The 22,462-nt window shown below is 40.2% G+C and overlaps 1 protein-coding gene across 1 annotated transcript in view; it reads left to right on the forward strand.

The window, feature by feature from the left end:
• The window catches only part of ITGA8 (integrin subunit alpha 8), a 1,841,490-nt gene that overhangs the window by 244,167 nt on the left and 1,574,861 nt on the right, over positions 1-22,462 (forward strand). Inside the window, exon 4 of the mRNA XM_044067504.1 lies at positions 14,429-14,552. Coding sequence (XP_043923439.1) covers positions 14,429-14,552 — 124 coding nt within the window. The remainder of the gene's footprint in view (positions 1-14,428; positions 14,553-22,462) is intronic.

Below are 22,462 nucleotides of genomic sequence, written 5' to 3' on the forward strand. Positions count from 1 at the left end.
GAACATCTAAGTAAAAAGGAGTTAATTTGGATTTTGAAAGTTAATTCCCTTGAACCCCTTGGTTTAAATGACTGGTTTTCATTATCACCTATTTTAAAGTTAAAAAATTTTAGAAGGGTAAAGTCCAACAAATGGTTTTTAGTACAGTGTTTTACATTTAATGTGTTTAGCATGAAATTGTATGTTTTTATAACTGTTTTTTATAATTATTTTCTACTTAATTGGTTTGAATTTTTATTGGTTGTTTGTACCACATGGCTTGCTGATGTGAGGGTATTTAAATAGTGTGTTTGTTGTGTAAAGCAGTTCTGCAGAAGTCTTGTGAAGGAGATGAAAGCGCTTGACTGCTGACTGTTTTTTATTCAATAAAGTGGTTTAGGAAGGAGCCTGTGCCTCATCCTTTGTTTTTTGGTGTGATATGCATGCCCACCACCCAGGCATTCCATTAAGTCTACAAGAGAGAGGGGAAAAGGGTAGGTCATAAGGAAAAAAAAAATCCCCCCATGGATGGAAAGCACAGATGTGCTGAGCCCATAGATGCCTAGATTCATGACTGGCATTGCCAATATTGGATTGAAAGTCCGAGGGGGTGCGAAGACAGCTGGAAGATCTGGAGTGGGCAGGTACCAGACCGCCAGGCTCGTATCATGAAAGGCTGAGAGGAGGAACAAAAAAAAATATGCACTAATATTCTGTTAAGTAAACTTGACAACCAAAAGGACCCCTAGCAATTAAACAATGCTGCTGAAGTCACAACCCAAACTGAGTCACAAAACAATTTACACCACTTTTTATTTATTTGTTAGCCGGGTAAATCCTGTAGGTCCAAAGTGTCTGTTTTCAGGGATAAATGGAGAACTGTGTATGCTTAACTAATTAACTTTATGACACTGTATATAAATGGAGAATGACAGAATTAATCCCAGAACTACAAGATACATTTTATTACTATTTCATTGCCTTAACCTTTTGCTCTAAACTATCAGTCTTATTTTTTAACAATAATAAGTATTTTCAAACACCTTTTTTTATAAATTATTAGGAGCCTCATCAGTTTTTACTGCAATATCTGACAAAACAAACCTGCCTATAAACTCCACTGCTGTAGTTAACTGTACCAACCACCTGACCAATTTCATGTAGTTAGTCAGCAGCTAAGGATTAAAGCATCCTTGTACCTTTATATCTCTGTGGCTGATCAAATTCAGTCTTTAATTTCACTGAATCTTTTGAGTTTCTAATACCGTGATGGGAATGGACTCCGTTCCTAAGTCAAAGTTTGATTAAAGTTCATGAAATTAGTATAATTTCAGTTTTTGATATCAGCCAGAAGTGCTCTTTGCAGCATCCACAATGCACCCAGTAGACTTCTTCTGCAATTTGTATGGAGTTACATGTATCAGTAACATATCTACATTTGATTGCAGATTATTTTTTATAAGGCCAGTTGCTCCTACTACTATTGAACCTGTCTAGGTATCTTTCTTCCACATTGTTCTCATTTCTGCCTGCAAATCCTGATAGTTTAGGACTTTGTGTCTCTCTGTATGCAAGACACTGTAGTCACTGGGTGTAGTGATTTCAGTGATCAATGCTACTTTTATCTTCTTTTCATGGATCACTGTATCTAGTTGTCTCACATCTATCTTTTGAACTGTTGATAATGGGTGATCCCATATGACTTCATCATTTTCTGTGATGCTTTGTTGCTCATGTTTTCAGTGTTTTTCAGCTACTTCAATATTATAATGTTTGCACAATCCCCAGTGCAACAGTCTTGCCACATTATTATGTCTTTCAGTATACAGTCCTTCTGCCATTAGTGTATCACAGCCAGCAGCAAGGTGTGCAACTGTTTCCAATTGTGTTTTACAAACCCCAAATTTGTCTGTCTCTCCCACATGTTCAAAGGACTTTGTAAACCAACATGTACATAGTTCACTATCTTGGGCTACCAATATTAACCTTTCATCCTTTGGCTTGAATTCGCCTTTCCTTAACCATTCCTGCATTCAGTCTTGATCAACATGAGGTTGTTCCAGGAGTTTTCTATACTTGGAACTATATTTATGCATTTTCCACCTCTTTTATCTTCTCATCTGACCCTTCACCTTATATTCTTTCTTTTGTTTTTTGGCACTTTCTGCCTGATGCCTGATTTTTAACTACTGGTTTGATTTCCATTCCGCTTGACGCTGATAAGCTTCTGCTAGACTAAAAAGGGAAGTCAACTTAGATTTATACTCCTCATGTTTCAAAACTTTCACTATGTTTTGGTCTTGTGAGGTGAACAGATATGTATGCAGTCCCATGATTTCAGATCTATACATGTAATCAATTTCAAGGAGGCCTATACCTTCTTCGGAACGTGGAATATATAATCCTAGTATGCACTGATCTTTATAAATCATTTGATGCGCATGAAACAACCTTCTTGTTTTACTGTTTAATCTGGCCAACACCTTTTGGGGCCAGTCAATCACTCCAAAACTGTAGGTATGGACAGGAAGAGCAAACTGGTTTATAGGTTATACTTTGCTCCTAGATGTCAACACTGCTTTCAGTATTATCAACTTAAATCTTCTAAAATATTCCTTTCTGAGTTTTATTTCCATTTGTTCATGTTTTATTGTTGATCTTTCAGCGGTTCCCAAATATGTATATACTCTTTCTTGTTCAAGTTCTTTTATATTACACTCTTGCCCCAAACTGATGTTTTCTTGGTGCTGCAGCTTTCCTGATTTAAAGGTTGCTTTTGCATATTTATCAAGGCCAAATGAACATTCTTATAAAATCTGAATAAAACTTCACTACTTACAACTCTGCTTTCAGTTCCTCATGTTATGAGCTGTACAGTTTTAAATCATCAACAAAGAGAAGATGAAATGTATTTACACTTCTTCACTTTCTGGGAGCCAAATTATAACCATGACCTAATCAGTTAAACAGACAGCTTAATGGGTTAAGGTCAAGATAAAACAGCAGCTGTGACAGAGAGTCACCTTGGAATATCCCCCTTTGGATTTTTATCCCTGGAATATTAATTTGTCCTTTATCATGGCTTAACTGCAGAGTGTTTTGCCACTATTTCATGGTCGCTGTGATGTAGTTTGTCAGTGTAGGGTGTATCTTATACATTTTTAAGCACTCTTTTATCCATGAATGTGGGATAATGTCAGATGCTTTTTTTGTAGTCTATCGATGCCATACATAGATTCTTCCCCTTTTTATAGTTCTCCACTATGACTTTATTTAACAACAAATGATCCTTTGTTTCATATGACTTTATTTTATTACCCTTTTGTTCTAGTGCCATAATTGAGTTTTCTTCTAAATGACTATAAACTCTGTCTGCATCAATTCCAGTGCATAGATTATATGTCTACAGAAGGCAAGTTATCGGTCTATGATTTCTAGGGTAGCTTGCAGGTTCACTCTTAACTAGCAACATTGTTTTTCCTGTTGTTAGCCAGGCTGGTGTCTGCTTGGGGTGTGCATATAAGTAGCTCTTACTCATGGCTAATCTTTGTGCAAAAATGTTAATATTTTTAGCCAGAAGTTTTGTACTGCATTTGGGCCTGGGGTTTTACATTTAGGGGCTTTTCTTAATTTTGTTTCAATCTTTCTGGCCGTTACTTCATCCCATTATATACCCTGGAATTTGAACTGCCTATTCTTTCTTTTACTTCTTCTATCCATTTAGCATCTTTGTTATGTTCCACATGATCTTCACAGATATTTCTCCAAAGTGTATCTATTTTTTTTTGCTGGTCTTTCGATTAGTTTTACCTTGCTTCCCAATTCTCAGTTTGGCTCTGACCATGATTCAGAAGAAAATGACCTAAATGGACCTAAGATCCAAAATAGAGCAGTCACTATATTAGCCCATTTTCACCAGTACAACTGATAGTTAAAAAAAAAAAAAAGAAAATGCTGAATGAAGATGCTTGCCCACTAGAAGGAGAAAAAGTGAGTCATTGCAACATGTTGTTTTTTAACTGTGAAGCCTCTAGCTGTGGCTTAAGTTTAAGACTTAGACACTGGGCACACACACACACACACACACACACACACACACACACACACACACACACACACACACACACACACACACACACACACACACACACACACACACACACACACACACACACACACACACACACACATAAATCTAGATATAGATATTGATATAGACATAGATATAGGGATAGGTGTAGACAAATGTGCATGTGTATGTACCTGCACACTAATACAATGAAAGAAGGATATGGCTTAGACATATTCCACTGTTTGCTGGGCAAGCAGGACTGGTGCCATTTTAAGGGGTCATGAGTGACAACAGGAATCATGAAGGCTTGATAGATTTAAGGAAATATTACTAAACAGAGAAGCGGGAGAAACCTTGGGTCCCTAAGATGGACATAAAGAATGATAAGACAATTGCCACCAGTTATGGTAGCAGGTATTTTAGACTCAACCAATACAAAGGATGTCATACCTCCTGATACACATTTAGAACTGTATGTCATGTGTGTATCAAACTGCATGTTCTAGTTATTTAAATTTATAGGCATAAACATTACAAAAAGGGTTTGCCTGATGCAGGGATGAAGTATAAGTTATTAGAAGAAGTCAGATATACTTGAGATGGAGCAAGGAAAGGATGTAGCAGCAGACCTAGTAATCTTCTTTGCTAACTGCAGTGATTATAGGTTCAAGTTCAACTTTTTTATAAAACTTTTAAGCAAAGCACTTTACAAAGTGGCAAGCAAAAGTTCAGGAAGTCCTACTGTTTGTCACTAATCAGGTGATCGACATTCTCAGAACAACAATCCTAAAATATTGATGACATCCTGTTATGAAGGATAGACTTGGAAAAAAGCAAATAGTTGGGTGTTGTATTTTCCCCACTTTCTCCCTCTTCTTTGAGTATCTGTAGTTTATGAATTGATAATTATGTAGTTTGGGGTGGGGGAACATGGCCCCCATGCTGGGGGTGCATGAGGTTTGCCTCCTGCAAAAATAAATGTTTTTTTATTTTTTATGACTTTCAGAGTATCACTATTTTGACTAGTAGCCTCTAATGGTATCAAATATTTTAGGGTCAAATAATCAAATAGTGATTAAAATTAAATTAAAAATATTAAACAAGAAATAAGAAATTGTGCTAAATCAGCTAATAAACATGAAAAAAATAAACAAAAGATGAGATAATGTTATAACTACATAAAGGTTTATAATGGTTTTAATTGATTTATTTGTGTTGCATTGAATATTAACTGAACTGGAAGTTTTGACTGTTGTTTCAGTTAGTGCTTGCTAGATTTTATTGCCTGTTAGAATTCCTGCATAGACAGTAATTGCAGTCGGGGGTAGTCTCATTCATTGATATTCTGTTACTGCCTATTTAAGTGGTCCATTTTGGAATATTTTCTGCTTAAAACCTGAGCTTTGGCCGGCTAAGATCTAGCTGTATTCAACTGGACGTATAAGAGAATTTAAGTACCTTTTATCTGCACTTTTTTCATATAATACAGCATTTTAATTGATTTATTTGTGTTGCATTGAATATTAACTGAACTGGAAGTTTTTACTCTGTTTTTTCAGTTAGTGCTTGCCAGATTTTATTGCCTGCTAGAATTCCTGTATAGACAGTAATTGCAGTTGGGGGTAGTCTCATTCATTGATATTATGTTACTGCCTATTTAAGTGGTACATTTTGGAACATTTTCTGCTTAAAACCTGAGCTTTGGCCGGCTAAGATCTAGCTGTATTCAGCTGGACGTATAAGAGAATTTAAGTACCTTTTATCTGCACTTTTTTCAAATAATACACCATTTTAATTGATTTATTTGTGTTGCCTTGAATATTAACTGAACTGGAAGTTTTGACTCTGTTTTTTTCAGTTAGTTCCCAACCCACCCTCCTTGGTTTTGTTTTGGTGTTAATCTTGGTGACTTTGAAACTGCCCGTCCCTATTGTAAATTTGTGTTTGGATACTCCTGGGCCCATCTCATTTGCTCACTCAACTGAGTGCAATGAGATCATATTCTTATTTCAGCCACTCCTACTGTGTACAAAGAGAGCATCTGGGAAAGAAAAAAAAATTAAGCTTGTTTCCTGCCTTTCCTGTAAGTGGTCTAGACTGTTTGTAGGCCTCTGAGTCCCCAAGCCTTTCTGTGTTGGAGGGAAGCCTTCTAGCTTAATTTTATTTCTTAGAACTAGCCAGTTTTCTAGTTTCAGCACTCAAATCTGTTTCTTTGAACTCAGCGTTTGAACAGAACTCGTTGTAAGCACTAAATAAGCTGCAAATTACTACAGCACTCAACTTTCCTCACTTGTCTAGAGGAAAGCAGTTTTTAGTACTTAATAAATAAGCACCTATCCAGGCATGCCTAAGGGTCAGCTCCCAGTGATTTCTCCTGTCTACCTGATGAATCTGGGCATCTTGGGGAAATGCAGCAATTGCCTCATGTACACAGACAACCCTCTCCTCAAACCACCCAACACTACAACCTGTGAGAGATGCACTTATATAGCCAAACTGGAAGCAAAGCTCTCTTCACCCAAGACAGGACTAGACAGTCAAGAGGAGAAGGTAAACACTTGCACCACATCACACTCATCACATAGTCCCTCAAAACCTACACCACCAAAACGCACACATAGAAAAACAAAACACACACCTACATTCGTGGAGGCTCTCAATAAAAACCTGCCCAAGCATTAGGGACCTCCAAAGCAGAGACACAAGCAAACTCCACCCCCCCAACACAACCCAAATGACACAGAGCCCACAAACTCAATGTGTCACTCAACCACATTCCATAAGGCATAACAACGTACCCAACACTCTAGCCATAGGTGACTCTATAGTCAGGCACACTGATGCTCCACTCACCAGTCTAAACAAGGAGAAAGTTGCTGTCAGCTGCCTCTCAGGTGCCAGGATCTGCCACATAATGCATGCACTCAGGTCCCTCCACAACAAGTACAAATATGACACTGTCATTGTCCATGTTGGTGTAAATGACCTGAGACATACCTCCCTGGACTACATGAAAAGAGACATGGAGGAGCTCTCTGATCTTGTAGCCCAGGCAGGTATGACCCTAGCCCTGAGTAGCATCCTGCCATCACCCAGAATGATACCACAGTACAAGGATAAAATGATTGACTTCAACAATTGGCTAAGCTTCTGGTGTCATTCTAAGGGGATCCAGTATTTGTCTGCCTGGGACGACATGATCGACAGACCACGATGCTTTGCCAAAGATGGCCTGCACCTGTCGCCCTTGGGATTCCGGATACTGGCTAATGCTCTTTCCACCCCTATAGTGCCTTTTTTAGGCAAGGTTCAAATGACAAATTCACCACCGTAACAGGTACAAGCAAGCAAAATCTGAGGGTAATGCTACTCAATGCTAGAAGTCTAAACCTCAAAATGCACTCACTCGAGGCACTCCTTAAAATGGAGAACATTGACATCTGTGCAGTGACAGAGACCTGGTTCAAAGCTCCAGAGAGCACCCCTGCATTACCAGGCTACAATTTGTACCACACCTTTCGGCCAACTAACCTGGAACAAAGCACTAAAGGTGGAGGCGTGTCCATATTCATTAAGGATATCCACACCTCCAGGCTAGTTGCACAGCATAATGCATCCGAGATTATCCAAGTGCAGCTAACTCTGGGCAAGACCGCAATCCAAATTGTAGCTTGCTACAGACCCCCCCCCCCACTATGCCCCAGGATTCCCACTCCTCATTTCTTGATACACTGGAAAGTATTAGGGTACAACCCAACACCCTAATAATAGGCGATTTCAACTACCCCACCATTAACTGGGAAAACTACTCATGTACCAACTCTTTTGCTCAACATTTTCTGGAATTCATAAATTCCAATGCCTTGGATCAACTTATTCACACCCCCACCAGGGGCAGCAATATCCTAGACCTGCTCATTACCAACATGGGCAACCAGTGTTCCACACCAGATGTCAATTCCTCATTGCTCAGATCCGACCACAATCACCCTAGACATCCACATCCTGCCCCCACCCCCAATAAGGGAAACCACCATAAAAAAAATTTCTTCAAAGCCAACTTCACACTTCTTAAGACAGAAGTGGTAAACTTCATGACACCCTTGCAGATGTACAATAGAGGTACGACTGCTGAATTTTACACAAATGCACTCTATAAGCACTTACACGAGTGCATGGATCATGCTATCCCTAATAGAACCAAGATGCTATCCTCCAAAAAAGGAAGCCAATCTGGTGGTCCTCTGCCATAAACAAACTCTATAACAGAAGAAAGAAACTGTTGCAAAAAAGAGTAAAATCCCATGACTGGAGGAATTCCCTGGTCAACCTCAGTAAGAAGCTGAGATCCCTCATAAAATCCTCCAAGGCTAGTTACAAAAAGAAAATTGACACTGACTCTAAAGACAACCACAAAGCATTCTATAGCTATGTCAAGAATCTCAATGGCAACACTCAGATCTGCTCTGAGTTACAGCACAATAGCACTAAATATACAGAACCAACAGATATTGCCAGCATCCTGGCAGATAGGTTCAGTGCTAATGTTACCCCCCCCCCATCTCACCCCTTAGAGGGCCCATCTCTATACTGGAAGAATGCAAAGTTCCTGTAATCATGGCTGCACAGGTAAAAAACACACTCTTCAAAGCCAAGAACACAACATCCATGGGACCTGACAATATCCCAGGCTGCGTTCTACATGAACTACAGAATGAACTGGCACCCTACCTAAGTACCATGTTCAGTTATAGCCTCACCTCAGGCTTTGTGCCCACTGAATGGTGCACCTCCATGGTTATCACACTCCACAAAGGGGGAGCCATGACGGACCCTGGGAACTACCGTCCCATTAGCCTGATGAGCCTGGTTTGCAAGGCCATGGAACGTATCATCATGGAACTCATAAAGACATTGGTAATCTCCAAACTCTGGACCCTACCCAGTTTGGGTTTGTAAAAGGCAGATCATGTCTCCTAAACCTGATTGACTTCTTTGAAGCAGTCACCAAAGCCATAGATGAGGGTAAGGTAGTTCACACAGCTTATCTAGATCCGGCCAAGGCTTTTGACACCATCCCCCACTCTGGAATTATAGATAAGCTCACTAAACTTGGTATAAATCCCTATGTCACAAGATGGGTTGCCAGCTGGCTCATGGACAGAACCCACACTGTGAAAGTAACAGACTCCAAATCTGACTTCAGACCAGTGACAAGTGGAGTACCACAGGGTTCAGTCCTGAGTCCTCTCCTGTTTGGTATCTACTTCTATGAAGTACAGGCTAACACAGAAGGTCTTTGGCTAACAAAGTTTGCAGATGACTGCAAACGAGGAGCCATAATCGAAACTCCTAACGATGTGGACATACTACAAAAGGGCCTCACTGACACAGATTCCTAGTGTCAAAGCCATGGCCTGAAACTCAATGCCAAAAAGTGTATGTCATCCCCTTTGGTAAAAACTCTGTACCCATGAACTACCACATAAGTGGCAGTGTACTTAACTCCGAAAGTGTGATAAGAGACCTTGGGACACAGGTGGACAGCAGTCTGTCCTTTGATAATCACATCGCCACAGTAGTCAGTAAATCCTTCTATGTGGCACACCACATCACAAAAGGTTTCTCATCCAGAAATAAAGAGGTCATTGTTTCCCTCTACTCATCACTCATTAGACCCATTGTAGAGTACAATGCCCCTTTTGGTATGTACCTCACAAGACATCTACAACAACTGGAAAGGCCACAGAAATACCTCACAAAGAGGATTACTGGCCTCAAACAGATGCCCTATGCAGACTGTCTCAAAAAACTCCAGCTTTACTCCGTCGCATATCGCCTACTCAGAGGCAATCTCTGCCTAACATACAAAGCTATGTCAAACCCAGAGCTGTTGGACATGCTCCACTTAAAGAAATCCCAATCCCTCCAAGCTACATGCTCTAGGGACCTAAACCTTGTCACCACAATAAACAGAACATGCTGGAGGGATAGATTCTGTCCCAGAGACTTCCCATACTCTGGAACAGACTACCTATCTATGTCTAACAGAGCTCCTCATTAGCACTCTTCAAGAAAAATCTTGATTGGATAGGAAATAGGAAATTCACGACTGCGGTGGTGGTGCTGTGGTAGCGTTATCGCCTCACAGTAAGATGTTGTCCTGTTCGATTCTTAGCTAGAGCTCTTTTGTGTGGAGAATTGCGTGAATGGGCGCACCTTCATTGAAGGTTGTGCATCAGGGCCAGCAACTCGGCACATAAAAATCTACTGCCAATCATTAGCGGTCCAGAGTTCCGCTGTGGTGACCCCTAACTGGGAAAAGCCGAAAGACACAACAACCCTAGGGATCACTTCTGTGGCTCTGCTTGACAGTGGCACAGGAAAATAATTTTCTTTGGTGGTGGAAGCCAGGGTACCTTTTTGGCTAGGCTTATATAGGCCTTAGGGCTAAAAGCCTAGTACCTACCTATGAACCTATGAGCCTATGGTTGTTTAAAATAAACAAAATTGTATAAATATTTAATGCAGACTATGTTAAATTAGTATGTAAAGAAATGAAATACGAACTGTAGTTTAGTCATGCAATCAAACTGTTGATTATAACTAGAAAATAAATGGCTACCATTTTGCACCTAAATAGTCAGTTTGGTAAATTTACCTTGCCTGCATGGTTTTCGGACTGTTGTCTTCAAGCAACGTTATGGCTTCTATTTACAATATTTTGATATATTTGAATTATCTTGGCTTTTTTTCACCCACATCTCAATGTGTTATTTTGTGTAGAAATAACAGTATAACTGAGATGTCAGGAAGGATAGATGTGTATTTCTGTGCATATAGGAATTAAAAGGAAAGCAATGAGGAATGGATAAATTAACATGTACTGGGTAAACAGATGTACTGTGTTAATAAGGCATTTGTTGTTAATGTATGGACTCTGAAAGATGAGTCTTTCTAAGTGAAGAACATTTTTGTAAGTCTGCTTTTGCAAGATTTGATCCTTGGTTAAGCCAGCTAATATAAAGTCTCCTATAATGCCAGTCATTGTTCACACTGAAATGTAAAATTAGTGATCTGGAAGGGCGTTTAGTTGTGACAAAAGGAGATACTACCAGCCCAGCTAGCTGTAATTTTGTAAATAATTATATGTCACTGGTGAATATCGAAATGACTTATACAAGATGCTTGTGTTACAAATGTATTAGAACTGTATGTCATGTGTATATCAAACTGCTTGTACAGAGGCGCGTGCTGAAAAAGGTTTTTGCAGAGTGCTGTTTGAAATGTAGCCACAGTGTGTTCTACTGGAAGAGAACAGAAATGTACATGCATTATTATAACTGTTTAAATGTATACATTTTAACAGTGGAAACTGGAATAAAGGAGGTTAACTTCAGAAAAATGACTGAAATTAAATTACTTTATGGCTAGGCCATAAAAGATGGTATCTTTCATTTTTCAATACAGTAAGAAATACAATGTCTGTACTAGGAAACTTTCTGTATTGTCTTTAGGGACAAGTAATTACTAGTCTTGAAAGCATGAAGGAATGCAATTGTTTTATGACCTCCAGCATCTGCCAGAGATCTGAGGAGAAGGCCTTGTCTGTATATTTTTACAGGTAGATGCTAAATACTGCCAGCTTCAGCAATGGTTCTTTGGCCTGGGAGCTAGCAGGCAGATGACAAGGAATGATGTCATTCTGCAAGTTATCCCACGGTAATATTTAAGATATTAATTTTAGAAGTTTCTTAGTGAGACAGAGCATTCTGCATTCTGTCTTAGACCTGACAACACTAGAAGATTCATTCACCACATCTGCCTTGCTCTAATAGTAAGTTACTAGGGAATAGTAAATTCTCTTAGATTCAGTCAGGAATATAGTAAAGCTTAGTTTAGATATTTTTCTTTATTTATTTGAAACGATCCTGCAATGTTGTTTTAAATATTTCCTTTGGTTTTGAACTCTTATGCCACTATGAATATATATTTAGTATTGTCTTGTTCTTTTATTATTTATTATTAAATATATTTAAACCTTTCATTGTGGCTGATCTGCGCAGAGATATTTAAGTTTTGAGAGTACTTGCATATTTATTTGGTGACACTGTGTGGGCCACTCCTAATAGCCTAGCTCTTGGTCAAACTGCCATTTGTGTTAATATTAATATTACAGAGTAAGATTGGATACTCTTTGCTGAGGACCTTAAAGTAGCTGATAAGGAGTTGACTGGTGGCAGTGGTAACTGCCTTATAGTCTGGGTAGAAGGTGGCATAGCTAGTAAACCTGTGGCAGCCTTTCCCAGGTGTGTGTGTGTGTTTGTGTGTGTGTGTGTGTGTGTGTGTGTGTGTGTGTGTGTGTGTGTGTGTGTGTGCGTGTGTGTGTGTGTGTGTGTGTGTGTGTGTGTGTGTGTGTGTGTGTGTGTGTGTGTGTGTGTGTGTGTGTGTGTGTTTGTGTGTGTGTGTCTGTGTGTGTGTCTGTGTGTGTGTGTGTAAATCAAACCTCAAAGAGTGGGTGTGTGTCAGCTACTTGGGCAGAGACACGAAGCACTGGTTAGACAGAGAGGGTGCTGGAGGTCACCATCTCTATATTCCTCATCTCTATAGCTGTGCCAGTGGGCAGTCTTATTGGGGATTCAGAGTAAGAGTGAGAAATCAGCCCCAGACTGACTGTGGTCTCTGTGTGCTCTTAAGGGAAACTGCAGTTGATGCAGAGAGCTGCATCTGGAAATACTGTGTGTGTACTTGCTATCCTATCAGTGAACTTCCTCCACTTGTGCCAGTGGTGAAGACTGAGGCTCCTTGATTACTGGTCCAGATATGGGGAGCCCAAAAGTTTTCAGACTAATATTTATTTGACAACGATCCCTTTTTGTAAACATCTGACACGTACTTTAATATGGTCAACTAAAGAAACCAGGGAGAAGCAATAAGACAGTGCTGGTTGAGTTTTCCTTAAATGGTTTTGTTACCCTCTCTGAAAAAGGCTTTTTATGTTCCAAGCAAAGTTCAAGCAACTCTGACAAGTCTTTAAAATGCTAACATAAGATACCTTACTCTAACTGTATCACTTTAAAAATGGATTGCTTTTACAGGATTGTTTGTAGTTTATTAGTGATGAAAAATAATTTTGAACTAAGTCACATTTATTGAGTTAGGTGAAGAGTCTTGTAGTTAACTGAAAAAATATCAAGCAAGTATTCACAGGAATCTCATGTGGTCTTAATATACAAGGAGAAGCTTCCTTTTTTAAAAAGAGGAGACCTTATACAATTCAAGTAAGAACAGGGGCGAGCTAAACTGTGGAGAATGTTACATCTATTTTTATGTTAGTGTGTCACTTATGCACCATTAAAGCATTGCTATTGATTGACATTTACTTATCTAGACTAACTCACTATACACTGCTGTGTCGTTTCATGGATAACATTAACACTTTGTCATCATTCATTAACTGGTTCAAAATGCACAGAGAAATGCAACAATTTAGTGTCACAGTGCTGGTTGGAGGTAGTACAATCAACGCTGATCTGTGAGTTATGCTTTGTACATTTGTAGTTCATTAGTGTAACCATTAGACTCAGAAGTAGTAGAAGCTAATGTCGCAAATGGCAGCATAAACATCAGAACTTAAAGAATGACAACTAAATAAATAAATACATTATTAATAAGTAATAAATGCAGTTATGTATGATACAAATCATTTTAGATAGGAGAGACTTCTTAGTTCTAGATTTGAAAATAGTTTTGTAGAAAATGTTGAAGTTGTATAAATAATATAATATGACATGACTTGGGTAAGCTTCCTAAACATTACATTGCTATGGTTACAATATCAGTTTTAGATTTTACCATTGTAGGGGTAATCATAATAATGGATATGCTGCTGTTAAATTTACTTAATCTTTAAATTCTCCATTATCACTTTACTTATTTTACAGTGTTAAAATAAAAAAATAAAATAACTTCAGTTATTTTAGAATATTTTAGTTATTTTGGAATGGAAGACACAAAGAGGACAACATGTGTTTAGTGTTATGTTTTAGTATGTCTACAAAACTAGTAATGTAAGTCCAGCAAGCTTTATACAGTACAAGGAGTAGAAGTGTCTGTCCGTTTTACAGGAGTTGATATGTAACTACTGCTTGGTAATAAAAGAAAAGAAAATATCCTAAGCACAACATGACTATATTAACCTCTCAATCTTTTGGTCATATTGTTTCTCTGGGGCTTAATTGCCTTAACACATTGCTAACAGTCTTTATAAATAGTTCATTTTTTAGGAAGTCATTAGTCATTAGTAAGAAAATTCCATGTTTTGCTTAGCTGTACAAATTTTAAGTAATGTTTTAACATTTTGTGTGATATTTTTAGGCATGTGCTCCCCTCTACCAGTGGAGAACATTAACTTATGTTCAAGAAAAGGACCCTGTTGGCACTTGTTATGTGGCAACTCAGAATTTCAGTTCCTATTTTGAATACTCCCCATGCCGTAATGGTAAGCTCTTATTTCTTTACGTTTTTTTTTTGTTTTGAGACTTTGTGAAAAAATATAAATTTGTTCAACAAACATGTTGTTATACATCATTTGACCTCATATATGTCACAAGAACGTCATTCAGTTAGTTTGGCTTTTTAACAAGCATTTTCTTACACTGTATAAACAATGGCGTGTGCAAATAATTCAGAACAAAGTACAGCCCAAAATCTTGAGTTAATGCAGCTTCAGAGTAAGGAGGCTGAATTAACTGTGTTGGCTAAACATTTACATCTGTTGTCCTCAGAACTGTGTAATGTGAGTAAAGAGTGATTTATTTTTGATAAGCTTATGTAAATATCTGAACCTTGCATAGTTTTTGTATATTCTAACTAAATTGAAATTGTCTTTATCCTACACAACTACATGTTGCTTGACTGGATACAGCTGAGTAGACTGATATGTTTAGCTCACAGAAAGGAAGTCCCTTAACAAGAGGCATATAATTAATCTTATTTGGTTTTTACCGTGAATATTTCTGTAGTAGTAATATGAAGCTGTCACACTAAAATGAGTGCTAATTTATTTTCAAGATCTGTATTACAGTTGCAAAAATATTGCTAAACTTGCAGTAAATGTAAGGGGTGCAAAATACCCTACAGTGAAAATGGCAATCTACACAGAAATGTCAGTTCTTAAACCATGGAATCTGTCACATTCCAGCAGTTAGGAATTTCTGAATTTCATTTCCGGTTTCAGCAAAATAGATGGTTGTAATTTTACATAGACAAATACACTTGCAAAGAAAAGTTAGAAAGTTTTCAAATACAAGTTTTCTAACTTGTTGGTAGAAATGGCCCTTTGTTACTAATTATAGAAAGCTAATGAAGTTCTTAGTTTTTAATGTGTTTTTTATTCAAAGTGATAACATTGCATTATTCATACTTTTCAAATTAATTGTTAGTAGTCTTTAGTACAGTAAATACAGACTATATCTTGGAAACCTATTCAAGGAAATATTTATTTAAAGTAAAATTATACTTACTGTGGTGTTCATGTTATTTACTTGGCACAGGCTAGGCCAACCGTATGTAGACACTAAGTGCAAAGACAGCACCACATTTACTATTATTGCTTGGCAAGTTTGTGGTGGCCAGAACATGTTTTTCATTTTATTTATCTAATTCATAGTTTGGGAGTGACATGTCCCATGGTTTTAGACCTATTTCTGATAAATGCATTAACTTGCTATATTCTCAGCAAAGCCTGCTGCTTTAGTTTGCTTTTTAAAATGCCATAGTTACTAGTATTTAAAAATGATAACTTGAATCAGTGCAGGAAGATATAAGAGGTGCACTGACCTCATTCCTAAAAGCTGCAGTTAGCAGTGTGATGTTCTTCGTGTTTCACTGTTGCAGTCATCACACTTGGGTTATCCTGCCAGGGGTAACCCTCAGTCGACCTGAATACCAGAGGCTTAGTATTTCTGTGTCGGTTGCTATTGCTCCAGGACTGATGTCAGGTCGTCAGTGGTATAAAATCAGGCAACTGACACCATTACATCAGTCTTTCTTGCTGAGGTGCCCGAAGCAGAAGCAGTTCGCCTGAGTGCTGGTCGGCCACTGTCTGAGTTTTCATTTCTGAATTGAAGGGAAGTCTTCTAAAGCTAAGTACCCCATTAGGGATCCTTTTTTCTTGCTCTAACCGATGTCAGAAAAAGTTAACAATTGTCTCACCTGTGGAAAGCAAATACCACACTGAGATTTCCATTCTTACTGTGTCACCTGTTTAGGCCCAGACCACAATGTCCCTCGCTGTTGGTTTTGTGCTTTGTTTAAAACCAGAACTATACATCGTCAGGCCCTTATTGTAGCTAAATATTTCCGATCTTGATTTCCGTATTCCAAAATGGTTGCGGTAAGCCATCCAACTACCGATTTTCTGAAAAAATGTAAGGATGAAGACAGAGACAGACCGCAAAGGTCCAAAACTGCTGACAATGCTTCCATTAGGCTAGTCGCCAGTTTGCCAATCCTCAGTAAGGAGTTTTCGCAGCCACTGATGCCCGCTTCTGTTGATTCTCAGGCCGCTACTGAGACTAGTTTGGAGTCCGGTATGCCGCAAGACTCTTCTTTGTTTAAGGATCCTGTGGATGTCTTTACCTTGGATGTGTCTGGAGCCACTGAGCAGGCACAGGCTTCCGAGGAAGTTCTTCGCACTACCAATACTCGACACAAACTAACAACATCTATCATGTCTTCAGTTCTTTCTAAAACTACCGAGTTTCTTAGGCCCAGGGTACAAGCTACGCCAAAAAAAAAAAAAAAAACGACGACCCAAGCTCAAACACCTGCTTCCATGCCTCAATCTCAAATGCTTAAAATGGCGGAAGACCTTATCATGCTTATTAGGGGAAGACAGCCTACCCCTTCCAAAAGAAAAAGAGATTTGTCCCCAGCAGTTTTGTTTGCCCAGGAGTCCGATGACTCTGAGGTTTCTGAATATGAAGACATGCAACCCTTCTCTGTTTATGAGGATTCAGATGCAGAGGAATCCATTCCTTCTGCCTCTCCTCCAGAAGATTTTTCTTTTGGTGAAACCCTACATACTTTAAGGGAGCATTTCCAATGGGAGTGTCAGGACTATCCTCAGTCCAAAAAGAGTCTCAGGGAATTCTTAGATTTACCACAGCACAGAACTTTAGCCATTCTTCCTGTCCTGGATGTTGTGGATGATGTCTTTATGGAATCCAGTTTAACTCCTGACACCCATCCACCTCCTCCCAGGAAGCCTGACAGGTATTACAGAGTCCCTGACTCACACAAATTTCTTTTCAAAAATCCTACAGCTGACCCAGAGGTCATCTCCCAAGGATGTAAAGGAATAAAAGCAACCACCTTGGACAGGGATTCCCGAGCTTTAGACAGATGGGGTAAAAAAGTATACACCTTTGCAACTCTTGCCATTAGAGCACTAAATTGTCAGTTCCACATGCTGAAATTCCAGCAACATACAATGGAACTCCTTAAATAAAAAAATATCTACCTTTCCGGCTTGTGCGGAAAATAAAGACTTACAGCAGCTTATGCATTCTGCAAGCCAAGTTGCTAAACACACCTTGCACTGTGGCTTTGATGGCCTAGAAGCATCCTGCAGGGCAGCAGAAACAGGTTCTATACTTAGAAGGCATGCTTGGCTTAAGGAACAGACCTTACCAGACAATGTCAAATCAAAACTATTGGATGCACCCATTGAACAAAGACAATTTTTTTGGCACCAAGGCAGAAGAGGTCTTAAAAAAGATGGAAGAAAAAGCTAAATCTATGCAGACAGTTAAAGACTTCTTACAGGTCCAGCCTCTGAGGTTCAGTAGGCAATGCACCTCCAAGCACTGGTCCTTTCCTGTCCCCTCAAGGCCAGTTCAGACAACACCTTCGGTAGCAGACCCCCCCCCCCCCCAGACAATAGTCCTAGGGAATGCAGAGTTCTAAGTAATGGAGTTCTTCCACTTCAAAAACAGGGAGTGCCAAGCCACCCCCTTATGGAAAGAACTCACAATGACTTTATACCTCCACCCCTTACCTCTGCCCTCCTGCTTGTGCCCCTAGGAGGAAAACTCTCCTCCCATGCAAAAAACTGGGCCTCTGTCACCAACGACCGATGGGTCCTCAACATAGTGACAAAGGGATACATATTTTATTTCCACACTCTGCCAACCCCAAAAGGGTTCTCAGGTCTTCCTCCAAACCAGTGGGCAGAGGCCTAAAACCAAGTCCATTCTCTGCTCTCCATGAGGGCAATACAGCCTGTCCCTGCAGACCAGATAGGCCAAGGTTTCTACTCTAGGCTTTTCTTGGTACCCAGAAAAAAGGGCACCTGGCACCCAATCCTCGATCTATCAATTCTAAACACCTTCCTGGTGAAACCAGAATTCAGAATGCTCACCCTCCAGCAGCTTCTTTCTATGCTGTCCAAGGATGCTTGGTTAGTCACCCTAGAATTAAAAGAGGCCTATCTACACATCCCAATCAGGGATTTATGCAGGCAATATCTATGTTTCAGGGCAAGATCTATGCACTTTCAATTCCCTGCGCTTCCCTTTGGCTTATCCACTGCTCCCAGAGTTTTCACAAAATGCCTGACTCCAGCCATTGCTTTTTGCAGACAAAGGAATATTCACATTTACCCATACTTAGATGATTGCCTGATTCAGGCAGATAGTCAGGAAAAGCTGTTACAGCACCTGACCTTTGTACAGAACCTACTGACCTCCCTGGGGTATACTATAAATGAAAAGAAATCCAAACTAGTACTCACTCAAAAAATTGTATTCCTGGGAGCAGGCCTGGACACAGCATCCCAGATGGCATTCCTAACTCCAGAAAAAACAAGCCTACCTGACAAGCTACTTCTCTCAACTAGCTACCAGAATCCAGTTATCCGCAAGGAAAATCCTGCAAGCTCAAGGGTTCATGGCATCCTGCATTCTACTCATTCAGTATGCCAGACTTCATACGAGGAAACTTCAGTGGTACCTAAAAAGGCTTTGGTGTCAACACTGTCAGGACCCAGAAACTATCATACCTATGATACCCTGTCTAAGGAAAGATTTTCTTTGATGGGCAGCAGCATGCAACCACAACAAGGGTCTTCCTTTCTCACAACTCCACGCCACCCAAACCCTAACCACAGACCCAACAGATTATGCCTGGGGTGCTCACCTGGACGGCAGGTGCATTCAGGGCCATTGGAGCCCAAATCAAATACATCTGCACATCAACCAAAAAGAGATGCTAGCTGTTCAGCATGCTCTGACAGCTTTCAGACCCCTACTCTCCCCGGGGCCTCTACTCATCAAAACAGACAACACCACAGTGATGTGGTACATCAACAAGCAGGGAGGAACTCATTCTTATCCCCTCTGAAGGCTTGCCATGACCCTTTGGCACATGGCTTCAGCCATGTAAATTCACGTGCAAGTACAATTCCTGCCAGGCTCCCAAAACTCTCTGGCAGACAACAAGCAGAAACCTCCTAGACCCACACAAGTGGCAGCTAGACCACAGCACCTTCAGCCTTGTAACCCAGAAATGGGGCACCCCAAAGGTGGACCTGTTTGCCTCCCACAACAATCACCAGCTCAGCAAATTCTGCACCAGAGACCCTCACAGCAAGGCCTGGAAAGTGGATGCCATAGTCTTCCAATGGGTAAACCTCTCAATCTATGCATTTCCCCATCTACCTCTACTTTCAAGAGTATTACTCAAAATAAAGGAGGAAACACCAAGAGCAATCTTGATTGCCCCAGAATGGCCACGCCAGCACTGGTACACATTGCTGCGCAGTCTATCTCCCCTGCCACCATGGCATCTACCTCAGATCCCAACTCTCCTGACCCAGCAGAATGGTGAATTCATGCGTCCACAACTCAGACCCTGAACCTGGCAGCCTGGCTTATTCCCTGACCTCTCCTCCAGTTGCCAGCCTAAGCAAGCAAGTTAAGGATGTTATATGTGGAGGCCAGACGCCCCAGCACTAGAAAATCCTATGCTAACAAATGGAAAATGTATTGCACCTGGATCCAGGCTAAAGGAGCTAAAACAGCACAGCCCTCCCTACCTCTCATCCTGGATTACCTAGCAGACCTACTACACAGGGGTCTATCCTTCTCTTCTATTAAAGTCCATGCCTCTGCCATCTCTGCTCATTACAGCACAGAGCCACCTCTCTTTTCTCACCCTCTCATCAAACAGTTCCTAAGAGGGGATAACAATTTAAGGCCACCCAGAAGAGCTCCTACCCCAGCTTGGGACCATAGCTTTGTGTTGGAAAAGCTTACACTACCCCTGTTTGAGCCTGCAGCTTCAGCAGAGTTAAAATTCCTCTCTTGGAAAACAGCCTTGCTTCTGGCCATCACTTCAGCTAGAAGAGTTTCAGAGCTACAAGCACTCATGGAGGTAGAGCCCTTCATCATTTTTCATGCCGACAGGGTCTCCCTCAGGACTAACCCAACTTTCATGCCTAAAGTGGTGTCCAGTGTGGCTCTCAACCAATCAATTCATTTGCCCACCTTTTTTCCCTAACCCACAAAACAAGGGGGAAAGGATTATGCATTCTCTAGATGTGCACAGACAGCTCAGATTATACCTGGATAGGGCTAAATCTTTAAGGAAGAATGACCAATTGCTAGTCAGCTTTGCAGCAGGGGCTGAGGGCAAGACTATATCCAAACAATCAATCTCCAAATGGATAGCACACGGTATCCATTTCTGCTACAAATTCTGCGGGAAACCAGCCCCTAAGGGGGTTAGACCACATTTCACCAGGGCAACCTCCACCTCTGCAGCTTTTCTCAGAGGGGTCCCTACCAGGGACATCCTGGAGGCTGCAACCTGGAGTTTTGTTCATACCTTTACCAAGCATTACCACCTGTCTATCTTTTCCAAATCCAGGGCAGGCTTTGCAACCACTGTCTTGCAGGGCATCCTAGCCAGCCCCCAGTCTTCTTGACTGCCTCCACCCTTTTCTTCAGCTTTGGGAATTAGCCCAAGTGTGATGACTGCAACAGTGAAACACGAAGAACATAGTACAGTTGTGTACACTTACCATAAATGTAGATGTTCGAGCGTATTCACTGTTGCAGTCCTGGTTTCCCACCCTCCTTCCCCTTTGTCTCTCTCTCTCTCTTCCTCACTCCTTACAGGGATTTTTGGTATTTACTTTCTACTGGTGGTGTTCTTTCACCATAACCTAGTTCCCTTTTTGGGGGGCCCCTAACATTTGGGGCAAGAAAAACTTATGTAATGACGTTGGCTGCCTGATTTTATACCACTGACGACCTGACATCAGTCCTGGAGTGATAGCAACTGATGCAGAAATACTAAGCCTCTGGTATTCAGGTCGACTGAGGGCTACCCCTGGCAGGATAACCCAAGTGTGATGACTGCAACAGTGAATACACTTGAACATCTACATTTGTGGTAAGTGTACACAACTGTGCTTTATCAAGAAGGTACATGCATATTTCCTTATTTATTTGCCTTCTTTGACTGGGATTGTTTGTCTGGGTGCAGGACTCCCTTTCATTGGAGGTCTGAGGAAACAAACTTCACAGATTAGAGATATTTGCAATGATAAACAAATTGGATTTTAGCCTACTTTTTTATTTTGTGTAATTTGTATTTGTTTTCTGAGGTAGAGTACTGATCTCCATGGACTTTTCCTCAGACTCTGCCCGGGAGTAGTGTCTGATTAAGTGACTTGCTCAGAGTCACACAGTTAGGTACTGGAAGTTGAGAGAATCAGGTCTCTGGACCACTGGAAACAACTCATTAACAGCTCCTTAATTCTCTAAGCCAACTGCCTGATGCCTTATTGCTTAGACATATATCATTTATATACAGAGAAATATTTAAAAGACAAATTTGACAGAATGTACAGAGCATTGTGCTGCAGAATTAGGATAGAAATGTAACTGCTGATGGAACAGACACATAAGAGAATTATGATGTATATACATTTACCTGTAATGATGAAGCAGAGCTTAGTACAGCACATTCTGATTAGCAGATGAGGCTATTAACTAGGAGGTGAGCAGAGGCAGAGCTATGATTACCTTTGATGCTCTTTGAAGTCTTTTTTGAATGATTGGTAGTTATTGTTAACTGAGGTTAAGGTGGTATACATTCCATTTTTCTCTCAACACATGGAACTTTCAGTTCATACAAAATAAATCAAGTGTCCAAAAATGACCAAAAATAATAAAAATAAACAATCTATTCACCACTAAACATTCATTAAGTGCTTTTGTCTTTAAAAAGGCTTCCTCAGACTGAAGAAGTCTTGTTAAAGATGAAAGTGCTTACTGAATGCATTCTATTTTCTGAGACATAGTTACAGCAGAATTTTGCGATTTTGTTATCTTTGGGAAC

This window comes from Protopterus annectens, chromosome 3.part1, assembly GCF_019279795.1.
Source record: "Protopterus annectens isolate FY-2018-M chromosome 3.part1, PAN1.0, whole genome shotgun sequence".
Classification (NCBI taxonomy): domain Eukaryota; kingdom Metazoa; phylum Chordata; order Ceratodontiformes; family Protopteridae; genus Protopterus; species Protopterus annectens.